This window comes from Drosophila suzukii, chromosome 2R, assembly GCF_043229965.1.
Source record: "Drosophila suzukii chromosome 2R, CBGP_Dsuzu_IsoJpt1.0, whole genome shotgun sequence".
NCBI classification, from domain to species: Eukaryota; Metazoa; Arthropoda; class Insecta; order Diptera; family Drosophilidae; genus Drosophila; species Drosophila suzukii.
In genome coordinates, this window is record NC_092081.1 from 14,928,798 (window position 1) to 14,955,521 (window position 26,724).

Here is a 26,724-nt window from a genome sequence, read left to right on the forward strand (position 1 = left end):
GACACCATTTTAATTACCCCCGGAAGTAAAAACACTTTATTTTAATTTGAAAAATTTGTAATTTTATTCAAATATTTTTTTTTCTTTGAAGATACAAAAATTTGTTGTATTTTTTGTCGTTTTTGCTGTAGATTTACCACATTTTTTTCATTTTATATTTTAAATATTACATTTAAATATTTACTTTATTTAAAGAAACTTTATTTTATACACGTATTTATCTCGCTTCTTCCTCCATTAATTTAAATGCAAATGCTGTTGAAGTCAAATTTATAATTAACATGTTTATTGAATTTGTATTTATAGAGTTCTTTAGCTTAATTTTTGGCGCTCACGCGTGCATGCATCAACTTCTTTACCATGTATATAATTATTGTCATGCATGATAAAAAGAAAGTCGCTGAATGCTGTAAATATTTTTATTTTGAATATATTTTTTATGTCTCGGTCCTTAGGTCTAGCAAAAGTCACACTTAAAATTATTCATATAATTGAAGTCGCTATTTCGTTTTGGTGATTTCGAATCGGGGGTTCGTTGAAAGTCGAACGCTTACGCTTTTCGGGCCTGGTGTATGTGTATATCCATTTATGTTTATGTTTATAGTACGTATGTTGATAAATATTGGTATGTCCTATAGCTTAAACTTGAACAACTGCTAATGAGAGTGAGTCACGACTCGCCAGACTCGTAATATATTTATGCTAAATGCTAAAATGCGTAATTCCTACTACTTAATATCGAAAGACCTTACTACGAATTAATATTTGAGAGTGTTCTGTTGTTCTTTTCCCTTTTTTGTTAATTTGTGGTGTCTACTAAATGCTGCTGCTTCTGCTTCTGCCGATGTTCGGGTTGTGGTGGACTAAAGTGGGTGGAGGGCAGGCATTTCTGTAGAACGGGGGTTGCGCACCTGCCCCGTGGCCAGACCAATATACCATATATCTCGGGCCCCCCTTTCAAATGGATGGAGTTTTTCGGGGGACCCGAATCGTTTGGTCTTGCTGGCGGACGTTGGGCCTGCGTGTTTTCCAACTCCGTGTGGCGGTGGTGCCAACGTCTCCAGAGCTTTGGGCACAGGTACTTATCACAGCCTTCGAGCGCCGCATGCAAATGTCTTTTCTCAAAACACACTCAACATGGTTTCTCCATTTGCGCTCCGTAATAATCAACGTCATATAGTAATAATTACAAACGTAAAATAAAAAATAAAAATCCAATAAAACCAACAGCAACGCCATGGCCAACAACCAATCGTAACCAAAAGACAGTCCATTTTTAGATACGTGTTCTGTTGGGTTCTCAACTTTTCGTGTTTTCGATGGTGATTATGAATGATGTATGTCAATCAGTCTAGCTGGGTTCGGCTGGCTTGGGTTGGGTTGTCTGTCGCTGTCATTGACGCTCAGCACGGCTTAGTAGGTCTGTGGATGAAAAGAAAAGAGGGCAGGTGGAGAGGTTGTTAGAAATGCGATAAATACAGGTTGTTTCTAACAAGCTGTTAATGATCGGGGAGTGGGAAGATCTTGAGATTGATCTGGATTACTATGGGGAGCAGCGTTCATTTCTAAATATTTCGTTTCCATAATTATACCAAAATTATAGCGTTGGTAGGGGGATTATCATAAAGCTATTATTAATTTTTTTAGGTAGGGGGACTCCCAATAACTCTATCTACCTATATTCGAAATTTATTATAATCTGTTTTTCAACTTACCACAGGTGGATAGGACATGTACTTGTCACTCATATTGAAGTATGATCCATCTGCTGGCGGCGCGGGCGATGGTGAGGATATATAGCTACCCTTGATCACCAGCGAGGAGGCAGGCGATGGTGAAGGTATGTAGAGTCCATTGGAGATCAGCATGTGATCGTCCTTGGAGCGCATCTGCATGCCCTCGATCATTCCCGTGGCACTATTCCGTTGACTGTGCCGTTTGGGATTGGGCAGGGTCCGGGTGAAGTCCGGATTGCAGAGCGGGTACGGCGGGGTGCACATGGAGCTCTCCTGGTACTTCGGCGGATACGCCGTCGACTGGATAATGTCCACGTTCTCCACGAGATAGGTGGAGGCAGCAGCCTTCTTCTGCACATCCGCCTGCAAAGCAGTGATGGGCAGCTGGTTAGGATTTCGGAATAGTCGGTTAGATCGGATTAGTGGGTTAATGGAGTCATGCTCTTACCTTGTAAACAGACTGACTGTCGTCCTTGGAGTAGACATCATCGTTGCTGGGCTCCGCCTCGCTCTGGGATTTGTTCTGGCGACGAATGACGAACCAGGCAACCAAAGCAGCATTCAGGACCAACAGGACCATGGCAGCCGAGGTGATCCCTATGATCATCACATTGGGCAGCTCGTCCTTTTCGGTATACTCCGCCGAGTGGGGCTGGGAGCCCTTGCTCAGGGTCAACTTGATGTCCGGCATGAACTTACTGCCACCCGCCTCGTTGGCCGCCATCACAGAGAAGTAGTAGGTGGCTCCGGGCTTCAGGCCATCCAGGGATATATTCTGGTGTCCCGGCTTGGCGTCCACATACTTGTACTTATCCTCGCCATGCTGTTTGAGCCTCAGCCGGAAGTAAGTCTGCATGCCGCCATCGAAGCCGGGTGTCCAGTTCAGTTCCACGCCCGTATCACTCACATTTCCCACCCTCAGCTGGAGCGGAGCATCCGGACGCGAGGGCTTGCTGAACTCCAAAGTGGTGCTGGCCTGTCCCAGCGCATTCCGCACCACGCACTCGTACTGCCCATAGTCATCCGCCGAGGTGTTCTCGATCAGGAGTGCTGACTCATAGTTAAGGGTATCCACCTGGCGCTCCACACTCTTGAACTTGTTGCGCCGCTGCATCTTGAGATCCTTGCCATGACGACGCCAGATGAAACTTGGTTGGGGAGAGGCCAGGGACCGGCAAATTAGCTGGGCTCGCACGCCCAAACGGGCGGCATAGCGTGTGTAACCAGGGGAGTGGTCGATTTCTGGGGCAGCTGGAAAGAGAAAAAAGCATATCAAACAAAGGTTAATTACTCATATTTTTATGGGGTAATATACATATAATTAAAACTTGCTGTTAGACAACTTACTTTGCACCACCAGAAGTACATTTTGCGCTGCGGGAGCTCCTCGCTGGTTGTCCACGATGCAGGTAAAGTTGCCAATGTCGCTGCGCTCCACGCTGGCAATCTGCAGCAGGGCGGTTCCGTTTTCGAAACTGGAGATGGTGCGGGAGGCGAGGTCGTAGCCGTCGCGAGACCAGCGCACATGGGCGGCCTCTAGCGGACGGGCCTGGATGTGGCAGGCCAAGACCGCCGGTTCGCCGGCCACAAAGCTGCGACCCTCACTCACCGCTGTGATTGTGGGGGCATCTATTTGGGGGTATGAGAAGATTGAGCTCAGTTTTAGAGGGGGTCAGTTGAAGAGCTTCAGGGGCACTACTCACATTCCACGGCCACATGGACCTCCAGCAGAGCGGTGCCCTGGCTATTGAGCGCCTCGCAGATGTAGACACCCGCATCGTTGCGACTAAGACGACTGATATTGAGACGAGGTCCGTCGGAGATCAAACGCTGGCCGCTCAAACTATTGCTGCTAATGGGCAGGCCGTCCTTGGTCCAGGTATAGCTAATTACCATGGGGTTTCCGCTGGCCATCAACTCCACATGGAACGGCGCCCCCTCAACGCCTACGAAGGTATTGCTTTGCGAGGTCTCGAACTTGGGGGGATCTGGGGGATTAGGTGTTGGGTTTAGGACCACTAAGTAAATTAAACTATCTCTACCACTTACAAAGTATATCCAAGCTGATGGTTTCGTGCACACTGCGCTGCAGTACCTCATTGTGACTCTGGCATGTATAGATGATGCCATCCAGATCCTGGGTTATGTTCACGTACATCTCCAGAGTGGACACCGAACCTCCCCAGAGACCGGGTCTATTGGCCAAGTTGAGACCCTCGACGGGAATGCCATCCTTCCACCAGCTGATCTTGGCCGGGGGATTACTTGAACTAGAGTCGCAGACCAGCTTGGCTCTAATACCAGGCACTAGATTCTTGGGCACCACACTGATCTTGACTGTTTCTGGAGGAACTAAGATGGGGGAAAAACCCTTTGAGTTTGTATTCCCAAGCTAAAGCAACCCTTCTACTTACAATGAACTCCCAATGTCTTGGTGGCGAAAAGTGGTATGTCAATGGCTGCATTCTGAACCTTACACTTATAGATGGCATTGTTGTCGGAGGCGTTGACCAACAGAGACATCTCAGAGGTTATTTTGCTATCCACCAACTTGGAGGGAGCATTGATAATCTTATCGTTTTTGTACCACTGCAAAGTGGGTGGGGGATTGCCACCAGCGGAGCTGCATTGCAGTTTTAAAATGGATCCAGAGATAAGAATATCACCATCATTATAGCCTGTCAGCAGGGGTGGCGAAGGGGGGTCTGTAAGAGGAATTTATAAGGCAATTCATAATTTAATTATAACCCTTAAGTGGTGAATTATAATTTTTGATAAGATCAAGGGGTAGTTGGTAAACTTACACAGGACATTCACGGTGTGTGATCCCACCACATTCTGGGTGAGTTCCGTGTTGAGGGCGTGGCAAACGGCGATGAAGGTCCTGCTCTGCGAGTCGATGGTCAAGCTGATGTTGGAACTGCTAACCCAGCCACCATCGGAGCTACTGGTGGTCTTATAGGTGCTGTTTTCCAGGGGTCGTCCATTGATTGACCAACTTATACGGGCCTGGGGATTCGAGGGGGCAGTCACGCAGCTCAGCTGCACGGAATCGCCGACCTTGGCCTGGTTGGCGCCGCTTAGATAAACGTCCTTGGGGGCATCTATAGGAGTAAGAGGTATATTTGTTGGTCATCCTTAGTAAATATTATTTTTACACTTGGGAAAACATTGAAGACCAATTTATATTATTATTTAATAATGTTCAACTTTGTTTTCCTTGCACTGTTTTACACTGATTAAATATCATATTAAAAGGTATATTCTTTTTCTCTCTGCATGTTCTTTTTGGCATTTCGGTTAAGTAAATATGCTTTATGGCTTTGCTGTGCTAAGGAAACTTACACAGGACAGTCAGATTGAGTTCGGCGCGCAGGGGAGTTGTCGCCAGCAGATTCTTGGCCTCGCACACCAAATTAGCCCCATTGTCCTCGGCGGCGGCGGTGAACTTGTAAACGTTCTCCGACAGACGGCCTGAGGTGCGTTGCGGCGAACTGATGGCCACGCCATTCCGGTACCAAGTCAATTGGGCCGGGGGATTCCCACCGCGGCTGCGGCAGGCAATTTGAACTTCCTGGCCGCGATGCAGGCTTTCGCCCTGCCTGTAGCCCTCAAAGAACGGGGCGCCGGGTGGATCTGCAAGGGAAGGGTGGCATAGGATTTGGGATTAGGAACTTTGCCCGGCACACACACACAAAGGACCCGCGGGCCATTCAGGATGCACTTACAGAGCACGGAGAGCTGCACCTGGGCGCGCATTGGCACATCGGGGGGCAGGGCCTTGTGACGGGCCTCGCAGGAGAACTCCTTGTAATCGTCCTCGGCGCGGGGCTGCAGGTGCAACGTGGAGCTGGTCGTGAAGCGCTTCGGGGCAGTTTGATTCACCGAGACAATGGGAGCTACATGGGAAGAAAATATCACCCAAATTGGTTGAAAATTTGATATTAGCATTGTGCTTTTAAGCAGTTTTGAAGTGAATTAAGAGGGAGATTTTATTATGAATTTATTTATATCTAACTACTATTTCTTGAATATTTCTAGAGACAAAACTCACCCGTGGCAACTGGAACTTCGCCCTGGAACCAGACAATCTCCGCCGCCGGATTGGCGTTTTCCGCGAGGCAGTGCAGCGTGAGGTTCTGGCGCTCCTCCACCTCCACGCGGGCATTCCGGGCATAGCCCTCGATAACGATGCTGCTGGGGGCGGCCACTATGCTCAGCTTGGCATTTGCCCGGATGGCTGGGTTCCCAGCGGCCGGACCCACCTGGCACTGGTATTCCGCGTCGTCCTCTAGGGTGGCATTCTTGATCTGAAGATTATAGGCATTCTGTTTGGCATCCACCAGCACCGAGTAGCGGGGGAATCCCGGAATCACCGCCGAGAAGCCTAACGCAAAGCCATCCTTGGTCCACTGGACCTTCCCGGCCCGGTTGGACACCTCGCAGCGGAGAAGGGTGTCGGTGCCCTCGAGAATTTGCAGATCGTGGGGCGTTAGGCGAAACTTTTGCACAACCGGGGACGCCACCTGCACAGGTGGAGTTGGAGCCGTAACTGCAGCCATTCCGTGGGAGATGGTAACTGCTGCAGAGAGAAAAATAAATGAGATGGTTAGTGATTTTGGTTATACACATAGGTTCTAATAGGAACGCAGACGTTTTAATGGAATAAATATTATAAATATCAAATGGAATTGTGTGAATTTTAAAGCTTAAGAGATTTACAATGAATATTAAACAGTATTCTTCCAGCATTGCCTTCAGAACTAAGGCAATATACCTTTATTTCAACTTAACAAGTAAATTTTAAAAATGTATTTGAAAGAATCAAAATGATTTGAGGAAATGCACTTGCCCCTCCTTATCGGTTAACTCGGAGATATTTCTCCCCGTGTAAAATAAAACGAGATGGAAAGGAAATTCGCATGGTTAATCGGCACGTTCGGCATTTGGGCACGTAGTTTGCCAAGTGCACCGGCAATGGGAACAGTTCAATTGGCATCGCATCGACATGGATGTCGACCTGTCAGGGCCCCGAGCTGGCATCGGAATCGGAATGGAAGTCGGAGTCAGATGGCCACGGTTACCCAGTTTAACGGCCCACACATAAAATACACATTACTTAAGCGTAAGCCCCGACGACGTCGCTCAGTCACATCGCACTAATTTGGAACAACTTCTTTTTTCCGATTCAGTACGATTCAGTTCGATTCGACTCGAATCGTTTCGTTTCCTTTCCGCTCACATGTGTCAGCCGGGGGTGGGGGGAACTCAACTCTCAGGCTGTCATTGAGACATGGATGTATATCTGTCCGTCGATATCCATCGGTCTTTTCTGTTCTCCGCACAGTCGGTTTAACGCTGGATCGGCCCACACCTAGCCCGAAGTAGGTCTACATCTACAGCTTGCGGCTCATTAGCATTAAAATGCCTTGAAGAAACGACCCGGCCACGTTCGATACCAAATTGAACGGCCTACTCACTCGGGGTTTTGTATTCGTATGATGGTAATAGCCCTATGTGTGTGTCGCCGACCTAATCAGCATTAGAGCAATCTACATAGGTATATAAAAGCATTGACAACTCACGCACACTGTCTCTGGGGGACTGGGAAATCGGAACGGAACCTAAACGATGTGTGGGTGCCAGAGAAAGTTTCATTTTTGGACCCTGGTCAGGCAATTAAATGCGAGTTTATTATAATAACCTGCTGGCAAATAATGCGCGATTAATCATTTCTCCCGCTTGATCGAACTCTTATAAATTACCCAGCTAAAGACAACTGTCGCCTTATCTGCGATAAATAATTCAAGCCCAACCTCGACTAATGAATTAGCCATTTGTCAAGCGCGAATCTTTTATAACATTCTTAATTCCGAACCGATTGAAACGGGTTTAATTAATATAGTTTATTTTCAGCGAACATTGCTCAATTAAACTGGTTTCGGTGCCACTGTGCGCTGCGTGAGGTGAGTCTTGGCCACAAATGGTCGAACAAATAGACAAAACAAACATTTCTGTCGTGGACTTCATCAGCGGATTAATTGATTATTTGTCTGGGAAGACGGCGGACAAGATGGTCTTGAAAGACGTCGGTGGTTGGGGGGTAAAAGCGGATATGAATTGGTCAGGGCGGAAATGTGCAAAATGTGGCCAATAGCCCAATAGCCCACCCACTTCTGAAGTTAGTCATTCGTTTTGAGGACGCCTCAATTTGCATTCTGCCATTCTGCCAGCCAAAGTTCAAGCAATTAAGCCAAGCGACAGTTGACCAACTCGGCACTGCCAGAACATTTCCTGCGGCAATTAACCAGCGACGACGACGACGACGTCGAAAAAACAAAACGGCAACAAAAAACAGCACAACTTGACAGGTTTTTGCACTGACAATGACGACAAAAACAGAGAAAACTGAGACCCGGCCCACTGCAACATGCATACAACTCATTTAGTGTCATTACGGGAGGAAGACGGGAAGATGGTAGATGGTAGATGGGTTTATGGCTATATGGCTGCGACTCTGTGGGTTTTATGGCCGAGAGGGCAGCGAGTCGGCGGCAGGAAAGCCACCCCGCTGGCACGAAGAAAAGACAATATACTGAGGGTAATTGTCACACATATGCAGGCCAGAGCCAGGATGGCCAACAAAGAAATCCTTGAAGTGTGACAGTAGGAATAGGAAGCAAAGAAGCAGTCGAGCTGAGGAAAAGACTACAAAACACACACTCTGGCTGAGTCAAGTAAGTGCAAAGTAAATGAAAGATGAGCAGCAGGCCAAAAGGCCCAACCGGTTTAGCATTTCATTCATGGGTTCCCGAACCCCGAGCACTGAGTACCGAACCACATGTATCCGTCGTTCTGGCCAGTGGTCAGTGGAAGTTAGGGGGTCCAGGGCCCAGGGGCAGCTGTAATTGTCAACGGGTCCCACAAATTGTACGCAAACTAAACTAACTGCTTAACCGCAAAGCGTACGTCCGTATTCGATGCCAATGATGTTGATGATGATGATGTCGATTCAGGGTTCCCAGGACTATATATGTACTCCTACTCCGGCCTTTGGCTTTGCATGTGCCTGCGGCTGAGCCTATGCCAAAGCCGATTCCTGGCCGCAAGTTAAGTGAGTGTGCTGGCCTGCATTGGCCTCAAAAGCCTGCTAATAGTTTTCGAGCTCTGCAGGTCCTGGCCGAAGGACCCAGAGATGCCTGAATCCCCAAGTGAGTCACGCAGGAAGTTTGCACTGCATTTGGCTTACACAAGTTGAACTCCATTTTCACTTTCGCAGGGACTTGCTTTTTAAAACACAGGAGAGAACACAAAAGAAGGGGATGTACATGCATATTCAATATTTTATTTCATCATTTAGCCATATTCAAAATGCCATTTATGTAGTTTTATTCCCACAGGATATACACTGAATACGTTATGTTTGCAACTGAAATCGTACTGCAGGTTTTCGGTATGTAAACATTCGTTACGTTTTTACGTTTTTATTAAGGTTATGCCTCCAAGAAATTTGGTCTTTAGAATTTACAAAAAATGTACAAATTCATTAAAAGTTCAAAAAATCTGGAAAATATTTAGTCATTAATCAGTAGTAAATTAAACAATAAATAAAAAATATTTTGAGGATTATGGAGCAAATACAAAGGTAGACGATTTTAAATTCTCAAAACACTCGAATAAACTGATGATGTTATTAATATTATTTTCAGGACATCTAAAGAACAAGATAACTGATCTTTAGATACAATTGCATTTAAAAATACCTATATAACATTTTTTTAAAAATCCAAAAACGTTAAAAAGTTTTAATTTTTGTTTTTAAAACATTATATGTTTATTCCGATCTTAAGTTTGGTAGCACCCAAGATGGAATCGCCATTAAGATGTTCGCTCATCTCTGGCGTGAGTGGTTACGTGTGGCAATGCCAAGCGAAGCGCAACGCCGGATGTCGCACTAATGGTCAACGCAACGCACTCGAAGGTCCCGGCCCGTTTTAGCCCACTGCCATTCGTTTTGGCCCTCTCTCTCGGCCAACACCGCCATCGACTTGGTGTATCGGGCCTAGAAGGCCTGCTCCGCTGGCTGGCTGCTTTGTAAGTTAAACTATCTACAAGTCATTAACTCATACAAAGCCAGCAACTGTCGCAGAGGGTGAGGCTGCGAGGCTGCGAGGCTGTTGGTCTGAAAGGCTGTGAGGGCCAGAGACACAATCCAGAATCGAGAATACAGAATCCAGAATAGAGGATCCGGAGTGAAGTGAAGTGGCCTGGACCAACGCACATTCGGCCTTTTGTTTTTCCTCTTTCGCTCCTTTTTTCCTGTGTTTTTTCCTTATCGAGACCAGTTTCCAGTTTATTCGCTCACGCTGCCACTTTCTGGTAACTCCAGCGCGTTAATGGAAAATATTGTGGCATATCACAGGAAATCCGGTGAGGTTTTTTCTTTTTTTTTTCATTTGCTGTTGCTGTTTTGGGCCCCCTGCTTTTGTTGTTGTGCTGTTGGTTATATGGTTCTGTGCACACTCCTTTTAGCCGGCAGGACACTTAGCCGGCATCTACTCGCTTTGACAAAATTAACGGGCACATAAATCTCCTCTCTGGGTTTTGCGGCTTTGCGTTATAAATTTAATTAAATTTTTTTCTCCTTGTGTACTTTATCTGCGCCTGTTAACCATTTTTTGTTGGTTACTGGTTTTACTGCGGCTGCCTGCTAGCTCAACAAATGTCTTTTATTATATTGATTAAAGCGGCTTTGGTGTGTCAAATTTGTTGTCAGCCATGTTAAGCGCCGGCAAAGTGTTTCGAATTGTTTTAAATGGCAAGGGAAAGGATTTCGGTGCGGCCATAACAATTATTTTTCACATGTGCTGTGGACTGAGAGATACGGAGACAGCGACTTAAACTTGGCTAAATTGTGAGCCAAGCCGATTTGCAGCCGGCGCTTAAGCGGTTTTTAGCCACCCTAACGCTGTCTGTGCTCATGGTGATATAAGCCAGATGGATATGTAATTTAATTATTTAGAATTGAGAGAATTTCGGAGTGGGTCTGCTTAAATTCCACGAATGGATGGCTAAAAAAAATGCGATGTCAATTCCAGATTTCAAGATTGGTTTCTCAAGAGAACCCGTCGGTAATACTTCGAAATACCCTCTCCTTTAGCCCAATTATATCTTCCCATCTCACCGAAACCCCAACATTTGGTGGCCAAGTTTATTGCTGACCCAGAACCGACTTAATCATCACTCTGAACCCGCATACCCTAACTGGAGTGTCACCGACCAGGCATTTAATGTGCGCCCTGGGCACGCTTAATAAATTCACAATAAAACGCATTTGAATCGCGCGAATCGAGAGTGAGTAAGATGTTGATGGTGGGTGGGTATGAGACAGTATTAACGACCTCGAAATGTTTGTTTATTGTTGTTGGACCCCCAAGCAACTCCCACCCCCCCAAAGATCCTAAGGATGCTCGCAAATTGCCGCATTACCGAGTCTCTGTCTGGCTGCTCAGTGTGTGTTTGAGCACTGATTGAATTATAAAATTTGCAGCTGAACAAATGTGGTCTGTCCTGGCCAATATCAAATGCCAAGAGCCCTGGCCCCATCGACGTTAAACTAATCAACTAATTTGCTATGAACTTTGCGGTCTGCACAAATTAGAGCGTCCAGCCAGACCCTCACCGATTCCATTTGGAGGCATTAACATTAATTATTTTCTGCTTCATGAGCATTTTAGATGAACACGAGTTCTTGGGTTGGAGATGTGACCCCTCGACCCCAAAGTGCCGACCCTCCCGCTTCGGGACTTTCATCTTTCGTTTCGTTAATTAATACAAAAATGTTGCCCCTCGGTCGTGTCAACTATTTTTTCGACTATGCGAAGGAATATTTTCAAAATTCTTGCCGCACCGCAGCAGTAAATATTTTTCCAAGCGAAATTGAAAGTATTTTGCGGCCTGGCTGGTCGGCTTGGATCTAAAAATCTGAATTTATAGCCGAACGGAAATTCGTCAGGAATGTCAGCTAGAACGTTTTATTTAAGTTTTGCAACTAAAACGATACCCGCACAGTTTAGGGCTTTAATAAAACCATGAAACAAGCAAAAAAAAAAAACATATCGAATGATTAAAAACCCTGGTCCAAAATAAAAGTATTTTCGGTGAGGCGGGAAAAATAAAATTCAATTTTTCTCGACGGTCGACTATAATAAAAACGCAGGGAGAACAGTAATAGATTTGATGATTTTATGACTGTAAGCCACTCCGGTTGTCAATCCGGCTCGTCCAACCAGTTTTGTCAACTGCCAAATGCGTGGGCTGAGAGATTTTGAACACCCACAACGCGGGGCCAGCAACGAAAAATATACGAATTTTATTAGTCATAAATTGAAAATCATAAAACCTCCTTAGAGCACCTAGAGTTGTGGTCTATGAAAATAAATTAGTCACAGGAAATGGGATGAAATGGAAAGTCCGGGAGGTGGCGGGTTCGGGGGCCTCCTTAAAATATGCAAGAAAATATTATTTAGCTGAGTCTCGTAAAACTTGGTGGGGTGATTTCCTGCAAATGGTTAAACTTTTGCCACCATGGAAATTAATTTTTTTCTTCTTTTCCCCAATATCCTGGAAAAGTTTTCAGATCTCGAAACTCTCTGGGGAGCCACCAGGAGGGGCCTGAGGTCTCTAGGCCGAACCCACGAACTCGGAGCGACTGTTTGAATAAGAAATCTAGCTGGCCAGAGGTAGTAAAAAAAACGGTCCAGCAATAGACCCATAAAGAAATCAAAGCCAAACCAGTTCAAGAGGGGCGAACTAACTAAGAGAGCCGTCGACACAACCTACGTGCTGTGGACAGGTAAAGGAGATATACACTCGGATATGTGAAAAAAAACTACGGGCTTATGAATGGTAACCGCCATATGAATGGCTTTACAAAGACCACAAAAGACGTGGGCTTTGCCTCAGTTCGCGGCGCATATTAAACTGAATTTAAATTTAGCTGGAGCGGTGGGTAAGTATGGGTATGTCCAACGGAGCTGTATGTTTGTATATAGGAATGGTATAGGTATATCTGTCTGGGCTTAGCTTTTGCGAACCCAAAGCACGCACCTGGCTTTGGCTGCTTTCTTGGCTTGAAACGGCTTAGTTTAATGCCGCACTGAATTGGCCAACGACGGCGATCGACGACGGCTGCACTTGTCGCTTGGCTGAAATGCCAAGACAGAGTCGATTGCACCGATGGCACCTCTTGCTCCTCCAGGCCCCCAATCCTCCAGCACTCCAATCCACATCCATCCATTGCATGCCCCTGTGTATGTGGCAGCTGCATAATTATAATGTCTGGGCCCCGAGCGGTACATTGGCTGACTCGGCTTGTCGGGCCTGTCTAGCCGAAAGGTCAAACAACATATTTTTGCCGTTTTTATTGACGCTCTGAACTTTGTTTGCGAGACAAAATTAGTTTAGTCAAGTCTTCGAGTCTTGTGAAACTACTAAAAAACAGTGTTCATTAAAATTCAATGTGATATTTGAACGGAAACCCATAAACCAATTCATAACTATGCAAATCCGATTTATAAAATCAGCAACATTCAGCATTTTCCAGTTTGAAACATTATAAAATATGTATCTTTAACGTATGTAAGTCTTAGAAACATTCGAATTCTGCCAAAATTGCTTATTAAAAATTCAAAAGGATATTGGAACGAAAAACCCATAAAATTATATGCCACATAAACTCATCCATCGTAAATACAGCATTTGAATAGCATATTTAAAATTTTCTTTTGTATGTTTTACGATGGGAAAATACAATTTCCTCTATTTAAAATATTTTGCAAGTATAATCAATACACATAAACGATCGTAGTTCCTACTATTTGTTTTGGCACCCGCACACTTTGGGCCAGGCTTAAAGTTTTCTTTTTGTTTTTGTTAGGTTTTGTTATGTTTTGTTTAATTTTATTTATGTATGCAGCACAAAACTTGCTGTTAACTGTGGGACCGTGTGTTCACCCATTTGTTTTTATAAAGCTTAATGGTCGGCTGATTGCCGGGCAAAATGTCGGTATTATCCATACTTTTGTGAATAAATAAATGTGTTGTTTCAAGGATGCGTTCATTAACTTTTCGAGATTTATGTAGGCAGCGTGTGAAAAGATGCGGACCAAACTCAAACACCGCTGCAATTGCCAGCGGATCCCATTTTAGAGCCAACACAGATTTTAATGGGGGGACATAAAACAGATTTTTATTTTGCACTTTTGGCTCATAATGGGGCAGAAACAAAAACCTAAAAAAGAACTACAAAGCCAGTCAAGCGTCAAGCGTCACCAAAGAGCCAGAAATTCAAGTTATCTGGCGGCGTTTTAGAAACCACTCGGGCATAACGTTCGACCAGCCACAACTTCTCCCTCGAAAGTTAGATAATCGAGATACCGCTGCATCGAAACAAGCCACTATGCCCAGATTAATGGCTGCGAGCTGATTAGTTTGAGGCCAAAACAACGGCCAGCACAAAAGGCCAAGTCGATGGGCCGCAATTAAGCAGAGACAAAGCCACATGGTGCCTTGTGTAGAGTCCCAGTTTAGTCAGAACATGTAAATTATAGATAAGCTGGCAGATTGTTCCCCATGCTCTACATGCCCAGCAACCAAAATGTTCATTTGTCAAAATTAACACTGCTGTGGAGTCGAATCAAATCGAATCAAAAATGCCGCCAGCTAAAGGTAATTCCACTCGAGAGCTCTTAGAGCCCAAGAAATTGGGACAAACTGATTACGGGCATACCTTTACCGAACTCCCTATGAATGGAACTCTTGGGGTAAAATGTTCTTGATTATCTGCATCTCAAGAACTAAATAATTTCTGAAATAACACCGATACTGTATCAAACATTCTTGTACATCGCTTTGTATTCCTCCATGTTATCTACACGAAAACATCGGTTTCCGAAAACTCATGTCCCTAACAATTTGGCATTCTCACACCCTCATCACTCATACGGCCTGCCGGTTATTGTCATTCTATTAACTCTGAGCGATACCATCAATCATCTTATTTGGGGGGGACTCCATGAAAAGTTCGTTAGTGCTAAATATTAACTTTACATGCCTGGCATCTGCAACTGAAAATTGATATAATTCTCACATTGACGCGACACGTTATTAATTCAGTTTTCACAAGTATCTCGCTTCTTTTTTTCTATATTCTTTTTCGTTTTTTTTTTTTTTGGGCCAAGAGTTACCGTACACTTTTGTGGGTTTTCGACCACGTCCCTGGCAGTTTAATTGAGGCAACACGAGAAAATGAGAAAAAATAACAAAACAAAAAGATACAAACAACTGACGCTGTTCAAAAAAACCGGCTTAGGCGCGCCAGTGTGTTTGTGTTGGCCATCCATCATTATGAAATGTTTGCCAGTATAGGTAAGTGGTGCACCTGCTCGCATTTCGACTGGAAGCCTTTTATAGAGAGGGGGGCTATACCAGGGGTCTTCGGAGGGGAACAGGTCCGGTTTGGGTCCTCCTTCATTGATAGTTTCGAGTGCAACTTTCGCATGCGCAAAGTTGCCGGACAACATATGCTGACCAGATCGGATCCGAATCGAACCCCATCTTTTCAGTTCCCAACTCACAGATCTCAGCTCTCAGCTCTTAGCTCCCAGCTGCTGCTTCTGTTTTTGCAGTGATTCTGGGTCCGTCTTTTCCACCAGATGGGTATATATGGGTATATACTTATTTTTTGTGCGCCCAGCGTAAGTTAATATGACTTGTAGCACGATGATTGCTTCCTGTGCCGCAGAGAGCGGGCAACTCGGCTTGAAAAACCCGCTGACAGGCAGCGACATCGGCGGAGCTTCATCAGTTCGACTGCCTCTTTTTTTATGAATGAAAAATCGCTGTCGCTTCGACTCTGGCCATCTCCCTCTACTGGCGGAAGTTATAAATTAATTGAGTAAATATCGATTCGCAAACACACACAGACATCCTATGTCTAGGGCTTGTTAATTGGCAGTACTTGATAAAAAAAAAAAAGAAAAAAAAACTGACAAAACACAGAGCGTTCAACTCCAGCTATTTGCATAGCCAAATTGGCTGGAGCTATTGGAAATCGAGTTAGGAACTGTTTAGCTGCCAGCGTATCGTATCACCGAACGAACGAGATTAATGACCATAGAAATCGCATATTCAATTGCTCATCGAGTATTCCCATTCGGCTTTTGATAATTTATTGAGAGCGCTTCAGATGAATTTTTATGCTTGCCACCGCTCGGGGAGCAGCATTTCGTGTAATTCGGAGCGCGTTTTACGACAGTGCTTTTATGGCACTGCCAATACGCTTGCCGTCAACTTAAGCTAAACTTTATTAATTACCAGACGGCGTTGTTTGCCAATTATTCACTCGTCCTCATAAATCGCTCATAGAGCGATGTTTGCAGGCGAGAATTTATGTCTTAGTGGAGATGGTTCTTATGGGTAATATACCATTAATTGGTAAGGGGATCGCTTTCGTGCCTAATCTTTTCAGATTGGTTTCTTAAGATGGGCTTAAGGACTTAATTAGTTCTAATAGACTTATTTAAAAAATGCATGGCAACCTAAAGAACAAGTATAAAACATTTCCAATATATCTAGTTAGTAAGTCAAAAGTCAAACAGGTGCTATAAGGTCTTTACCATTCTATGTTCTTACCTATATCATTGCTCTCAAAGCCCACTTAACTCTATACTTCAATAGAGAAAACCTTTGGCTTGCCAACTTCGCACGTTACACATCTTTAACCCAATATTTTTTTATACTCGCCTGCGGCAACTGTATCTTTTGCAGATCTGAGAGAGCGCGTCATGCATAATTGCATGTATCAGATACAAACACGTATATTTTGCAAACACATACTGTACAGATGTTTGTATATTTGTTTGCTCGTTACTGTCGCGTCATAAGGAGCGACAACAATTGCTGTTGCTGTTGCTGTTGCAGTTGCAACTTGTTTGGTACCTGCCGCTGCCGTTGACGCCACCTAACTGTCAACTTTCTTTTTTCACCCGGGCTCATGTAATTACAGTGTACCGGCTGTGTGTGTGTGTGTAAGTTTTACTTGCTTGCAATTAGCATAAAAAATATCAACACAGTTTGCATTTATATAACGCTACAAATTATGCATCATTGAAGCTGCCACCGCAGCAGCAAACTGCAATGACGTTGAATAATGACCGAAAATGCAATGGAAACCCGGCTGTATCCACACCCACCAACCTCCTCCCTCCACCCTCCTACCCCTTACCCAGTACCCCCTTTGCCCCTCCAAAGTGAAGTGGCAAGCTGGCAGTCAACAGTTCGCCAGCGGAAAACAGAAAACAGCCAGAAGGCCCAGACACCGCAGCCTCGACTCCATCTGCATCTGCATCCAGCTTCAGCTCCATCCTCTCCTGGCCAAGACTGGTTTGCAGGGGAGGGGGGGTCTTGGCGGTGATGTAGGAGTATCAACTTGTACCCGACGTCATCGTGGTAGGTGCCACTGACACCTTACGCACACCCACTTCCAAACAAGCTGCTCGTATCTGCAATGGCAAGCCAAGTGCAATGAGCTCGTGCTGACTATAAGATAAACCTAATATAACCCTAAAGCAATGACAAAAAACCAGAGAGATTAACCACAACTCAGTACGTTGTTACCTAAATATTTACAAGACTTATTGCAATACATCAGGTCTTTCAAGAAAATTGAAATTAAAATTGATTTAAAATTATACATTTTATAAATAGGTTATATAAATAGCAAGTATAACTTTAAACAAATAGTTATGGTCAATTTACAACCCTCCGTTGGTAGTCATTTATTAACGCTGATTATACTTAATAATCTGGAGTTATTACAGATCTTATTCAACAAACCTCAAAAGAACGTTTGCATATTTTAACTTTGTAGGCATTTGCCCAGCCATTAATCACTGTATAAAGAGTTTACAGATAATGTAGTTTCTATCACGAAATATAGTGTTCGATGGAATAATTAGCCTAAGCAAAGTTCAAAGACTCAATGGAAGAACGTATAAAAAGTGGCGGAATGGCACCGAATCGTATCAGTTCTCAAAATGAAAGTATTGGGTGCCTTGGTTATCTTGATGGCGCTCGGCCCTCTGGCCTCAGCAATATTCGTAAGTAAAGCTTTATTTTCTCTTTGTCACAAAAATTATAAGCAAATACTTTAATTTAAAATCAGCAAAAGGTAGCAAATGAGTGCGCAAAAAAGGGCGGAATTACCCCATACTTTCTTGATAACAATCCCCACAGTAGTCGAGTCAAGTGCTTTTACGCTTGTCAATTGGAAAAGCTTGATTTAGTTGCCAATGGAGTCGACGAACCCGATCTGTCCGTACTAAATTTAACCCAGGAGAACTACGACAAATATGCTAAAGTGATAAAAAAATGCCTGAAGATAACATATCCCAGCAACAACAAGTGTGAGCTCGGATTTTTGGTATTCGAATGTCTTAAAAAGGACATCGACGTATTGCCTTAGTTTTACTGAATTGGTATTAATAAACTGGGTCTCATCCCACTTGCATAATGAATAAACAAGTCTTTTTCTTACAATTATTCGTATCAGAATGTTATTTAACCGCGTGTTCTAAATATATATATAAAGGATTACCTTAAAGGGGAAAATTTTAACAAATGGCCTGTTCCCCAAACGTTTTCTTACGTTTTTTAACAGGACCAAGAACTGGAAAATTGCTTAACCAGTAAAAATGAGCTGTTGTCACAAAAACAACATTGACAACGGATTAAAGTGTTTTATCCATTGCATTTTGGAAAAACAAGAATTTATTTCCAATGCAAGATCATCCGAAAGGAGCTTTCGAATAGGGGTCTTTCGACAAATCAACAGAATACATGCTTCGATATACAGGATGACAATCATTGTGAGCTGGAATATAAGTATTATCAATTCATTGAAAATCCTAAAAACTTAAGTAGTTTACTTTAAGAACTTACAGTCCTTAAGAGTGGGCCCTTCATTTACGCTCATGCATATTATTTTCTATTTGCCTTGATTTTCTGACCTTTTCTTTTTGAAGCCTGGTGCATAGTATTCTAGTTCTTTTAATCTTATATAGCTGAATGTCTTTCAGATGTTGTTAATAGAATGGCCTTACATCAATCGCTGCAGCACGACAGTCTAGCTTATTGTATAAATGAGAGAATTTTATTATAATTAGTTATCACAAGGAGTAAAACTCAAACATTTGGTTGTTGAAGACAAAAATACACAAAGATGAATGTGGAAAATCATACATCATTATTTTTATCGGGACTTACCATACGGCACTAGATAATCAGAAAATAACACACATTTATTTACGTAAAAATTAAAAAAAAAAAATCAAAGTTTTAACAGAATAAAATACAAACTTACTGCTTTTTCAGTCAGTCAAAATATAATTACTGCTTTTAATCTTGCGCTTGAAACTCTGTTATCTTGGTCTTTAAGCTAGGCAGGGAACCAATTAATCAAATTATTTGGCTTTGCCGATCAAATATCATCAGGCAAAATACCTAATCACAATTGGTCTTATAATCAGAATTGGCCATGATAGGCAACGATAATGATTCGACATAAACATAAAGTACAACAATATCAATTTCACGACTCTGGCTCATCGTTGTTCATCCTTAGAAATCCGGATGGTGTTCCATGAGTGTGTAGATACACATGTAGGAACTGAAGGCCCTGCACCACCAACCCACCGACCCACCACCCCGAAAACACCGCACCACCACCCCCTGCCGATGTGTGGCACGCATGAATAGACAGCAGCCGAGCTTTGAAAGCGCATTCGCATTCACACTCAGGCTGGAAATCACATTCTCCGGCGCTGGGTTTTCACTCACTTGACGTGCAAAGTACTGCAAAAACAAGAAAAAAAAGCAGCAGCATAAAAACAGAATATGTTTGTAGAAAACAAAAACATAGGAAAAACCAGAGGAAGAGCAAAAAAAATTGGTTCAATTTAGCACAAAGACGAGACGGAGCGTGGGGGAACTTTTCAGCCCGACTCATCGCATGGGCCTATTGAAGACCCGGCCCTCCAGTTGAGGAAAGCAAACAACGACAACTCGTTAGCACAAATTTCAGGCGGGCTAGAGAACGAATTGGCGGGGAGTGTCAACGCCTTTTAAATGGGCAGCTTTTTAGCTTTTTTCGGTTACAATGGTTCTCAGACCACGGCGAAACAGGAAAAGCCACTCCACTTCACTCCCAATCCGCACTTTGTTCTTGTTCTGGCCTGCTGATACTTTTTGGCAAATTTTCATAAACTGTTACTTATTTTTACTGCACAAAAGAAAATGTTTTCTGCTAGCGCAGGGAAGAAAAGAAGTTGTTAGCAATTTTCTGCTGCTTTTCGTTGCTCATTTTCGGCTTTCTGGCGGAAGTGAATTTGCAAAAAAAAATAATAATAAGGAACATGTTTTGCGCTTTTGACCAAAAACTGCCTGCCCAAATAGAAATGTTTACACCAACCAAAAAATAAATACTGCTTCAGGATGAATTCAGTTTATGGAGTAGAAGTAGTAGGGGTTTCTGGGGGAGCGGGAAATGTGCATAAGCCAACTTAACAACAGCAAGATGGCAGCACATTTTGTATTTACATAAAAACAAATGACCAGCATTTTGTGTTTGGGGTCGCAACTTTATGATCAGGGAAAAAGTCCGGGATGGAAAGAGATGTTCACAAATGAGAAGGTACGACCGGGGGTTGTAATTATGCGGCACTTTCCGATGCAGATGCAGGCTGATGAATGTATATGTACGAGTATCCCAGCAAGCAAGCAAAAAGTTGCAGACATGAGGTGGCAAAAATGCACCTTTTTGTAGATGCTACTCAGGCGGCATTGGATGATCAGATGGGGAGTAGAGTGCATAGAAGTAGTTAAAACTGCTGCCAAGAACACTATCTTACATTGGATTTCTGTCCAAGTGGTATAGAAAATTATTAAAACAAAATCGATCATACCATACAATTTGTATTATTATAATAAATTTCAACAATATATAATTTCATATAATAATAAATAATGAATAAAAAAAATTAATTATAAAATGCAGAACTATAGTTCTAGTCATCTAAGTGCCTCGTAATTATCATTTTGTGACGGCAAAATTTTAATTAGTTCCTTTGTTTACTATAAGAAAAACCATTTAAGATAGGCTAAAAAATAGATGTTTGAAGCGAACATTAAAAAACCTTACACTTAGTATAAAAAATGAAAACAATTTGGAACTTGTGGGGAAGCTTAGATTTCTTTTCCAAGACTCAGACATCTTCACAAGTCAAGTTTCTAAATATAATAGAAGGATGCTACTGCACCTTTTCCTACTTGTACCAAAAATGAATAAAAAACACAAATGCCCTCCCGTTTTTCCTTTATGCTGAAATATTCAATTTTCCAGCCCACCAAAAAGTGGAAAATATGAAAAGGATGGGCTCCGTAATGAGGCGGGCACTTGGACCTAAGGACAGCTTGGAATCCATCCAAATGGAGCACATACATCACATCGGCTTTCTGTTCTGTGGCCAGAGCCAAACGCGGTCAGTCGGCAGCTTGAAGAGCTGCCTTATGTAGGCTAGTACCAACATCATTTGCTCTTTATGGCTTAGAGCTCTTGTACGCAACCCCATAACCCGTTCGTCATATAATTTGCACTCATTTTTTAACTCCTTTCTGCGTGTTTTTTTGCTGCTTTTAATCAGAGCAAGTGGCTTACTTGCCGAGTGGTCTTAGTTGGGCAACACCGATTAGCCTGGCCTGGGCTTAAGCCGTTGGTTCAATGCACTGCACTGTACTGTGAAGTGAAGGATTTATGCTAAAAAGTTGTCTGCTAACACATTTTAGCTTTGGCTGCGGCACTAAGCCAAATCGGGTTCTAAGTCCACTCTGTTTGCCGAGGTTTTGCAGCCCTAATTCAATTTGCCTACGTAAATCGTCTGCGGATTATAAAGCTGACAGTACATATGGACGGATATCTCTACAACGAGCTCAATGTGGGTAAAAGAGATTTGGTGAATTCCACTCTTCCCCGGCGCCTAACCACATCCTCAATTTTCCAGTTGTGCTACAAAAAAAAAGAGGCCAAATGAAAGAAAAAGACTTGGCATATATGTATGTGCCGGCATAAAACTAATTTTGTAGGTTTGCCCCTTGTGAATGAAAATTTTTGGAGTGTGCCTGGGCAGGTGTATTTCGACTTTTAGCAGCTTGCCAACTTCAGTTCCCTTTTTTTTTTGCCTCCTGGCCAGCGGTTTCTTGGCGGTTTTTTGCCTTTTGCAGCTTGGCCTGTATTAATTTTCGACGCGTGCAAACCTTGAAGACTGTCTGTAAGAATTTATTTCTTGTATTTCGTGTGTACACCAGTCTGAGAAAGGGCAGGTGCTAATGCCACAAGGAAGTAAGCCTCGTGTAATGATATAGCTAACCTGTCAGGAACCTCATTTGCCTCCTCTCTGTTTTTTTGTGGTGCTTCTGTCTTGTGTTATATTTTTTCTTTATATAATTTAAATGGTAAGTGTCTAAGTTCTGGGAATTTTCACGTCACTTTGCCTACACAAATGCGAATAACAATGCGATTAAAATGTATTTCAGAGAATTATGGCAATTTAAGCGGCATAAATTGTTAGTTGGAATTGTTTATGCACAGTTCATTGAGCACTAACACAGAAAATTCAATTTTTAAAGCTCATTATCGCTGCTCACCTATGAACACTTTTCCATTGATTTCTGGCATTTACTTTAGCTGCGCTCACTATACCCATACCCCATTTCACAGCACAATAATCAAATATTTTCAATGCCCACTAATAGATTCGTCATGTTGCATTATAAACCACTAAGTAAGTTTATTCCCTGTGTTTAAGTATTGATACATATATGAATAACCATTTAATGCAATATTTTTTATATTTTGTATCGATTTTTGTTCGGTTATTATTAAAATTGCTAATCACCTTTCTGTTATGTATCCATGTTAATTGTTTCTCTTTATATGCATCGTTTTATAGCCATTAAGTTGGTTAATCAACGTTAAATATATTTATATGTTATAATAAAAAAAATATACATCAAGACGTGAGACTTCATAATATTTATTATAGTTTTGATAATAAATACCTGTTATATGACCGAAAAATTACAATTTAAACACGAAATATGCAAGTAAAATCTTTAAAAGATTAGTTTGGAAAAAGTATTCAAGCAGCTTAGCGAGAAAACTTATAGATATAAGCTGCCTTAACTGATTACTGATCAGAATGAGTTCTCGAAATGAACAAATTGGCTGCCGTGGTTCTCTTGCTCGTGATCGGTTCGACATCAGGTTATTTTAGTAATGTGAGTAATAATATAGTATTTGCTCACAACAAATATATAAATACCGGATATTTAAGGATGAAAAACTAGAGGTATGCGCAAAGAAGGAGGGAGTAACCTCAAACATATTGATAAGCCGTCCCAAAGATATGAAAATCAAGTGCTTTTATCATTGTTATTTTGAAATGACGAAGGTAATTGTAAATGAAAAGGTCGAAATACATGGAATCAAGAATGCAGAACCATGCCTAGAACTTAAGGATAGCAACAAATGTGAGCTCGGCTATAAGCTAAGTAACTGTCTACGAAAGAACTTGAAGGAATATGAATGGAGGCAATTTTTTTAAAAATGTTCTATATTTAGAAACCTTTTTGCCTCCAAGAAGCTACTAAATATTTCGTATGAAAATAAAATAGTAAATATAAACTACTGAACGTTATCGACTAATAAAATAATAATTCTAACCTTCAGTTAGCGCCGCTCAGTCTTCTCCCACCAGGTTTCACAATACGCTAATCAAACATTTTCAAAGCCCACTAATAAATTCGTCATGTAGCATTAGGAAGACCAAACAAAATAATCGTGTTAATACATATAGATGATAGATTCAACCTTTGAATGCAACATAAATTCTTAACACTCGACAATTAGCACTCGACTTGTACACGAATTTAAAAAAGAGAACTTTTAACGCCACACAAATTTGATATGCAAATAGTTTTCAATTAACAGATGAACAAATACCGACAATAAAACTTAAACTATGCGAGACAAAAGCGCCAACTTTGTCATCACAAAAGTGTAGGGAAAAATAATTAAAAAGCGCCCGGTCATGGCAACAATGTTTGTCAGTTAAAGTGCCGGTCCGGACCACTCTATGCCCCTCACCTTGCCATTCTGCAACAACTTCCCCTTCGAAGTGATGGCAAAAATTAAATTATGTGTGCCACAAAGTTCGCCTGAATTATGTCGCATAAATCAAATAAACAGCAGCCGAAGCAGGCGGAAAAAATAAAAGTTGAGGCTGCAGAAATTGTTGAGGAAAATAACTGAAACTGTGAAAAAATTTATACGAAAAACTTTTTGCATGTAAAGGGTGGGTGTGGGTGGTTGGTTGGCTGGTGGGTTGGTTGGTTGGCTGGCTGGATTGTTGCGGGGGTGACGGTGACCCGTGTGTTAAAGCAACACTTGGCTGTGGCAAGAAAATTATTCTCTACATCTATTTGTTGTGTGGCAAAAACCGCAGCGGCAGCAGCGACAGCAGCAGCAACCGCCGCAGACGTCGTTGACTGGGTAAGCGAAAAAACAAGTGTTTAAATGTCAACGGCAAGCAAACTAAAAATCGCTGGAAAAACCAGCAAGCAGACAAAGGAGTATCTCCCCCCGAGATCCCATCCTCCCCCACCCCCCTCCCTTCATGATCCTCTGGGCCGCATTTCATATGGAAAGATACGACTGCCACTGCCACCGAGACTAGGGGACTCATCTTCTTTTTTGCTGAGTGTTTGCTGGCCCGGGCGAAAATGTCATGAACTTTTGCCGCAGACATTTCGCAAGCGGTCATCTGTGAGCTACATTCGTCGGTTCATATGTTTTCAATTTTTACTTGCGGTCGATAACTCACCCAAGAGCACGGCAAATGTCAGAGTTATCCAAAACTGCATCTTGTAGGTTGCTCGATTGTTGGAATTTGTTGTTAGATTGCGACACACTCACTCACTCACTTTAACTTGTTCACAGTTTGCTTATGTTTTGTATCTTTTGGGTTAATAACAAGCCCCAGCCAATTCAAGGCTTGGCCGCACTTTGTAGGGCATTTGGCAGAACATTTTACCAGCACTTATTTCTCACCAACAGTATATGCGAACTGTCTCAGATTTTGATTCAGATATTATTCAAGTATTTATTTATTTTCTTCGAATATTTTCATACGTTTCGGGGCAATAACTTCGCACTCTAAGACCGCTACTGGGAGCCACACCAATGTTTGTCAACATAGACCACGCGCAGACCGACCAAGACTAAACGCAAAGTATCTGTATCTTTTGCCGACAGGTCCAAGCGCGGCTTGAAAGATTGAAGCGAACTCGAACATCGGTGGTGCGTTAAAAGCGGTTGGCGGTCACACTTATACGGATATTCCTAAAGTTCAGGGGTTGAGGTCACCGCTAGGCCAGCCGTATAAGACAACATTTATGTTTTATAAGTAAGAATGTCTTATATTTAAATATTTCATTTATTCAAATCAACCAACTAGGAAGGAAAAATATTTTTTGCTTAGCTTCATAAATTCTAACTTATTTTTACTATTTTCCTATGTACAAGCCTGGTATCTAAAACTATGTGACTTCTGCAAGCCGTATTCGTATCTTTTAGAACATCTCTACTTCGTTTTTCCCAATCGTTCGTGAGGAAATCGTATATTTCTCTCACAGCATCCACGATTCGGCGCCAGAGAGGTTTGTGACTCTGATAATTGTGCAGACGCACTCTTCTACGGAAATCTTGTTATATAGCTGAATATGTCTTCGAAGAGTGGCGCCACCAAAGTATCTTAATGCCTTATACCTATAAGAGCTGTATAAGCTGGCCTATAAGAGCTGTATAAGTCTGTTATAAGAGCTGTATAAGTTATACTTTCGAAGCTGAATGGATTTAGAAGAGATACAGCATATAAGAGCTGTATAAGCCCCGATTATAAGAGTTGTATCTTAAGAGTTCTACTTCACAGATAATATTTAAGAGTGGGCTTCAAACTTTTTCGAAGTGTTTGTTGTTGTCTCGAGTGTTAGGCTTTTGGTTATGAAAGTAAAAGTAAAAGTATTTCTAGAGCTGCGGGTGTGAGACGAAAACTTCATTGAACAGCAGCAAAAATATATATCCTAGAAGTTTTCGACTTAAGTGAAAGTGCCAGCAATGAGATGAATTAGAAAAAGTTTTCGAAGGCAGAAATATTTGAGTAATAGGAAATGAATTGACCGAGATTCGGGATTACCTAGAGTGGGTATCAAAAGTTATGGGGCGGCAGGAAAACATATTTAAAGAACTCATAATCCGGTTAGGATTTGTGGCCAGTCGAGACGAAGAAAAACTGCCTAAATAGGGGTGTCATTTCGTCCAACGCTCAACTGAACAACTACCTTTGGGCAGATCCTCCTGGGAAATTTAATTAAGCCCGATTTAATTTGCCTGCCACTTGGACAAATCGTTTACAGGTCATCAACATCAAGTTAAATATTTAAAATCAAACAGTTCTCCGCACTTCGGAAATTCCCATTTCGATGGGAAACAAACAAAAACTGACGTGCACTCTTATGCTCGAATATCTCCACCATATGATATTTTCGTATAGTGGATTTTATTTTTAAAATTAATTAAATACCTCGCACATCTCGACAACACAAATCGCAATGCACTCGAGTTTTGCTTTTGCAGCTGATGAATTGCAATAAAAATGCACTTCAATGGAAAACAAAAATACTTTCTGAAAAATTGAAGCCAAAGCTACGGGGCCAACTTCCTACCCCATCCATGACATCGGGGAAAAAAAGCAAACAAGTTGGAAGAGAATCAACAAATATGTTTGTTTGTCTGTGCATCTGAATAATAAAAATA

General features: G+C 42.3%; 2 protein-coding genes and 1 long non-coding RNA gene across 5 annotated transcripts; 2 read left to right on the forward strand and 1 right to left on the reverse strand.

Moving 5' to 3' along the window:
• Positions 1–264: 264 nt before the first annotated feature.
• Positions 265–25,121, reverse strand: hbs (hibris). Of its 3 annotated transcripts, none has more exons than XM_065863404.2 (12): positions 24,734–25,121; positions 5,791–6,315; positions 5,465–5,635; positions 5,082–5,372; positions 4,541–4,840; positions 4,151–4,441; positions 3,786–4,088; positions 3,440–3,724; positions 3,084–3,365; positions 2,185–2,987; positions 1,716–2,120; positions 265–1,422 (listed from the first exon to the last, which is right to left on the reverse strand). In XM_065863404.2, the coding sequence occupies exons 1-12, from the start codon at positions 24,771–24,773 to the stop codon at positions 1,414–1,416; spliced, it is 3,705 nt and encodes a 1,234-aa protein (XP_065719476.2). In that variant the 5' UTR covers positions 24,774–25,121; the 3' UTR covers positions 265–1,413. The 3 variants fall into 3 exon arrangements, with proteins under 3 accessions (XP_065719476.2, XP_016930462.3, XP_016930461.3); XM_017074973.4 differs by having other exon boundaries at positions 1,716–2,099; positions 5,791–6,318; XM_017074972.4 differs by having other exon boundaries at positions 5,791–6,318.
• On the forward strand, positions 17,818–18,320 carry Obp51a (Odorant-binding protein 51a). Its single transcript, XM_017071878.4, has 2 exons — positions 17,818–17,896; positions 17,962–18,320. The coding sequence occupies exons 1-2, from the start codon at positions 17,834–17,836 to the stop codon at positions 18,259–18,261; spliced, it is 363 nt and encodes a 120-aa protein (XP_016927367.2). The 5' UTR covers positions 17,818–17,833; the 3' UTR covers positions 18,262–18,320.
• LOC139352591 (uncharacterized) lies at positions 23,004–23,543 on the forward strand. Its single transcript, XR_011603814.1, has 2 exons — positions 23,004–23,129; positions 23,186–23,543. It is a non-coding gene; the product is annotated as an uncharacterized lncRNA (long non-coding RNA).
• Positions 25,122–26,724: the final 1,603 nt, after the last annotated feature.

What these genes read in the sequence shown, in the direction of transcription:
- Obp51a (XM_017071878.4), top strand. Translation starts at nt 17,834, where the DNA reads ATGAAAGTATTGGGTGCCTTGGTTATCTTGATGGCGCTCGGCCCTCTG. An exon ending in CTCTGGCCTCAGCAATATTC is followed by an intron (nt 17,897 to 17,961) that starts GTAAGTAAAGCT and finishes ATTTAAAATCAG; the next exon opens with CAAAAGGTAGCAAATGAGTG.
- hbs (XM_017074972.4), bottom strand. Translation starts at nt 24,773, where the DNA reads ATGCAGTTTTGGATAACTCTGACATTTGCCGTGCTCTTGG. An exon ending in CAAGACATTGGGAGTTCATT is followed by an intron (nt 4,089 to 4,150) that starts GTAAGTAGAAGG and finishes CCCCCATCTTAG; the next exon opens with TTCCTCCAGAAACAGTCAAG. An exon ending in CATCAGCTTGGATATACTTT is followed by an intron (nt 3,725 to 3,785) that starts GTAAGTGGTAGA and finishes CTAATCCCCCAG; the next exon opens with ATCCCCCCAAGTTCGAGACC.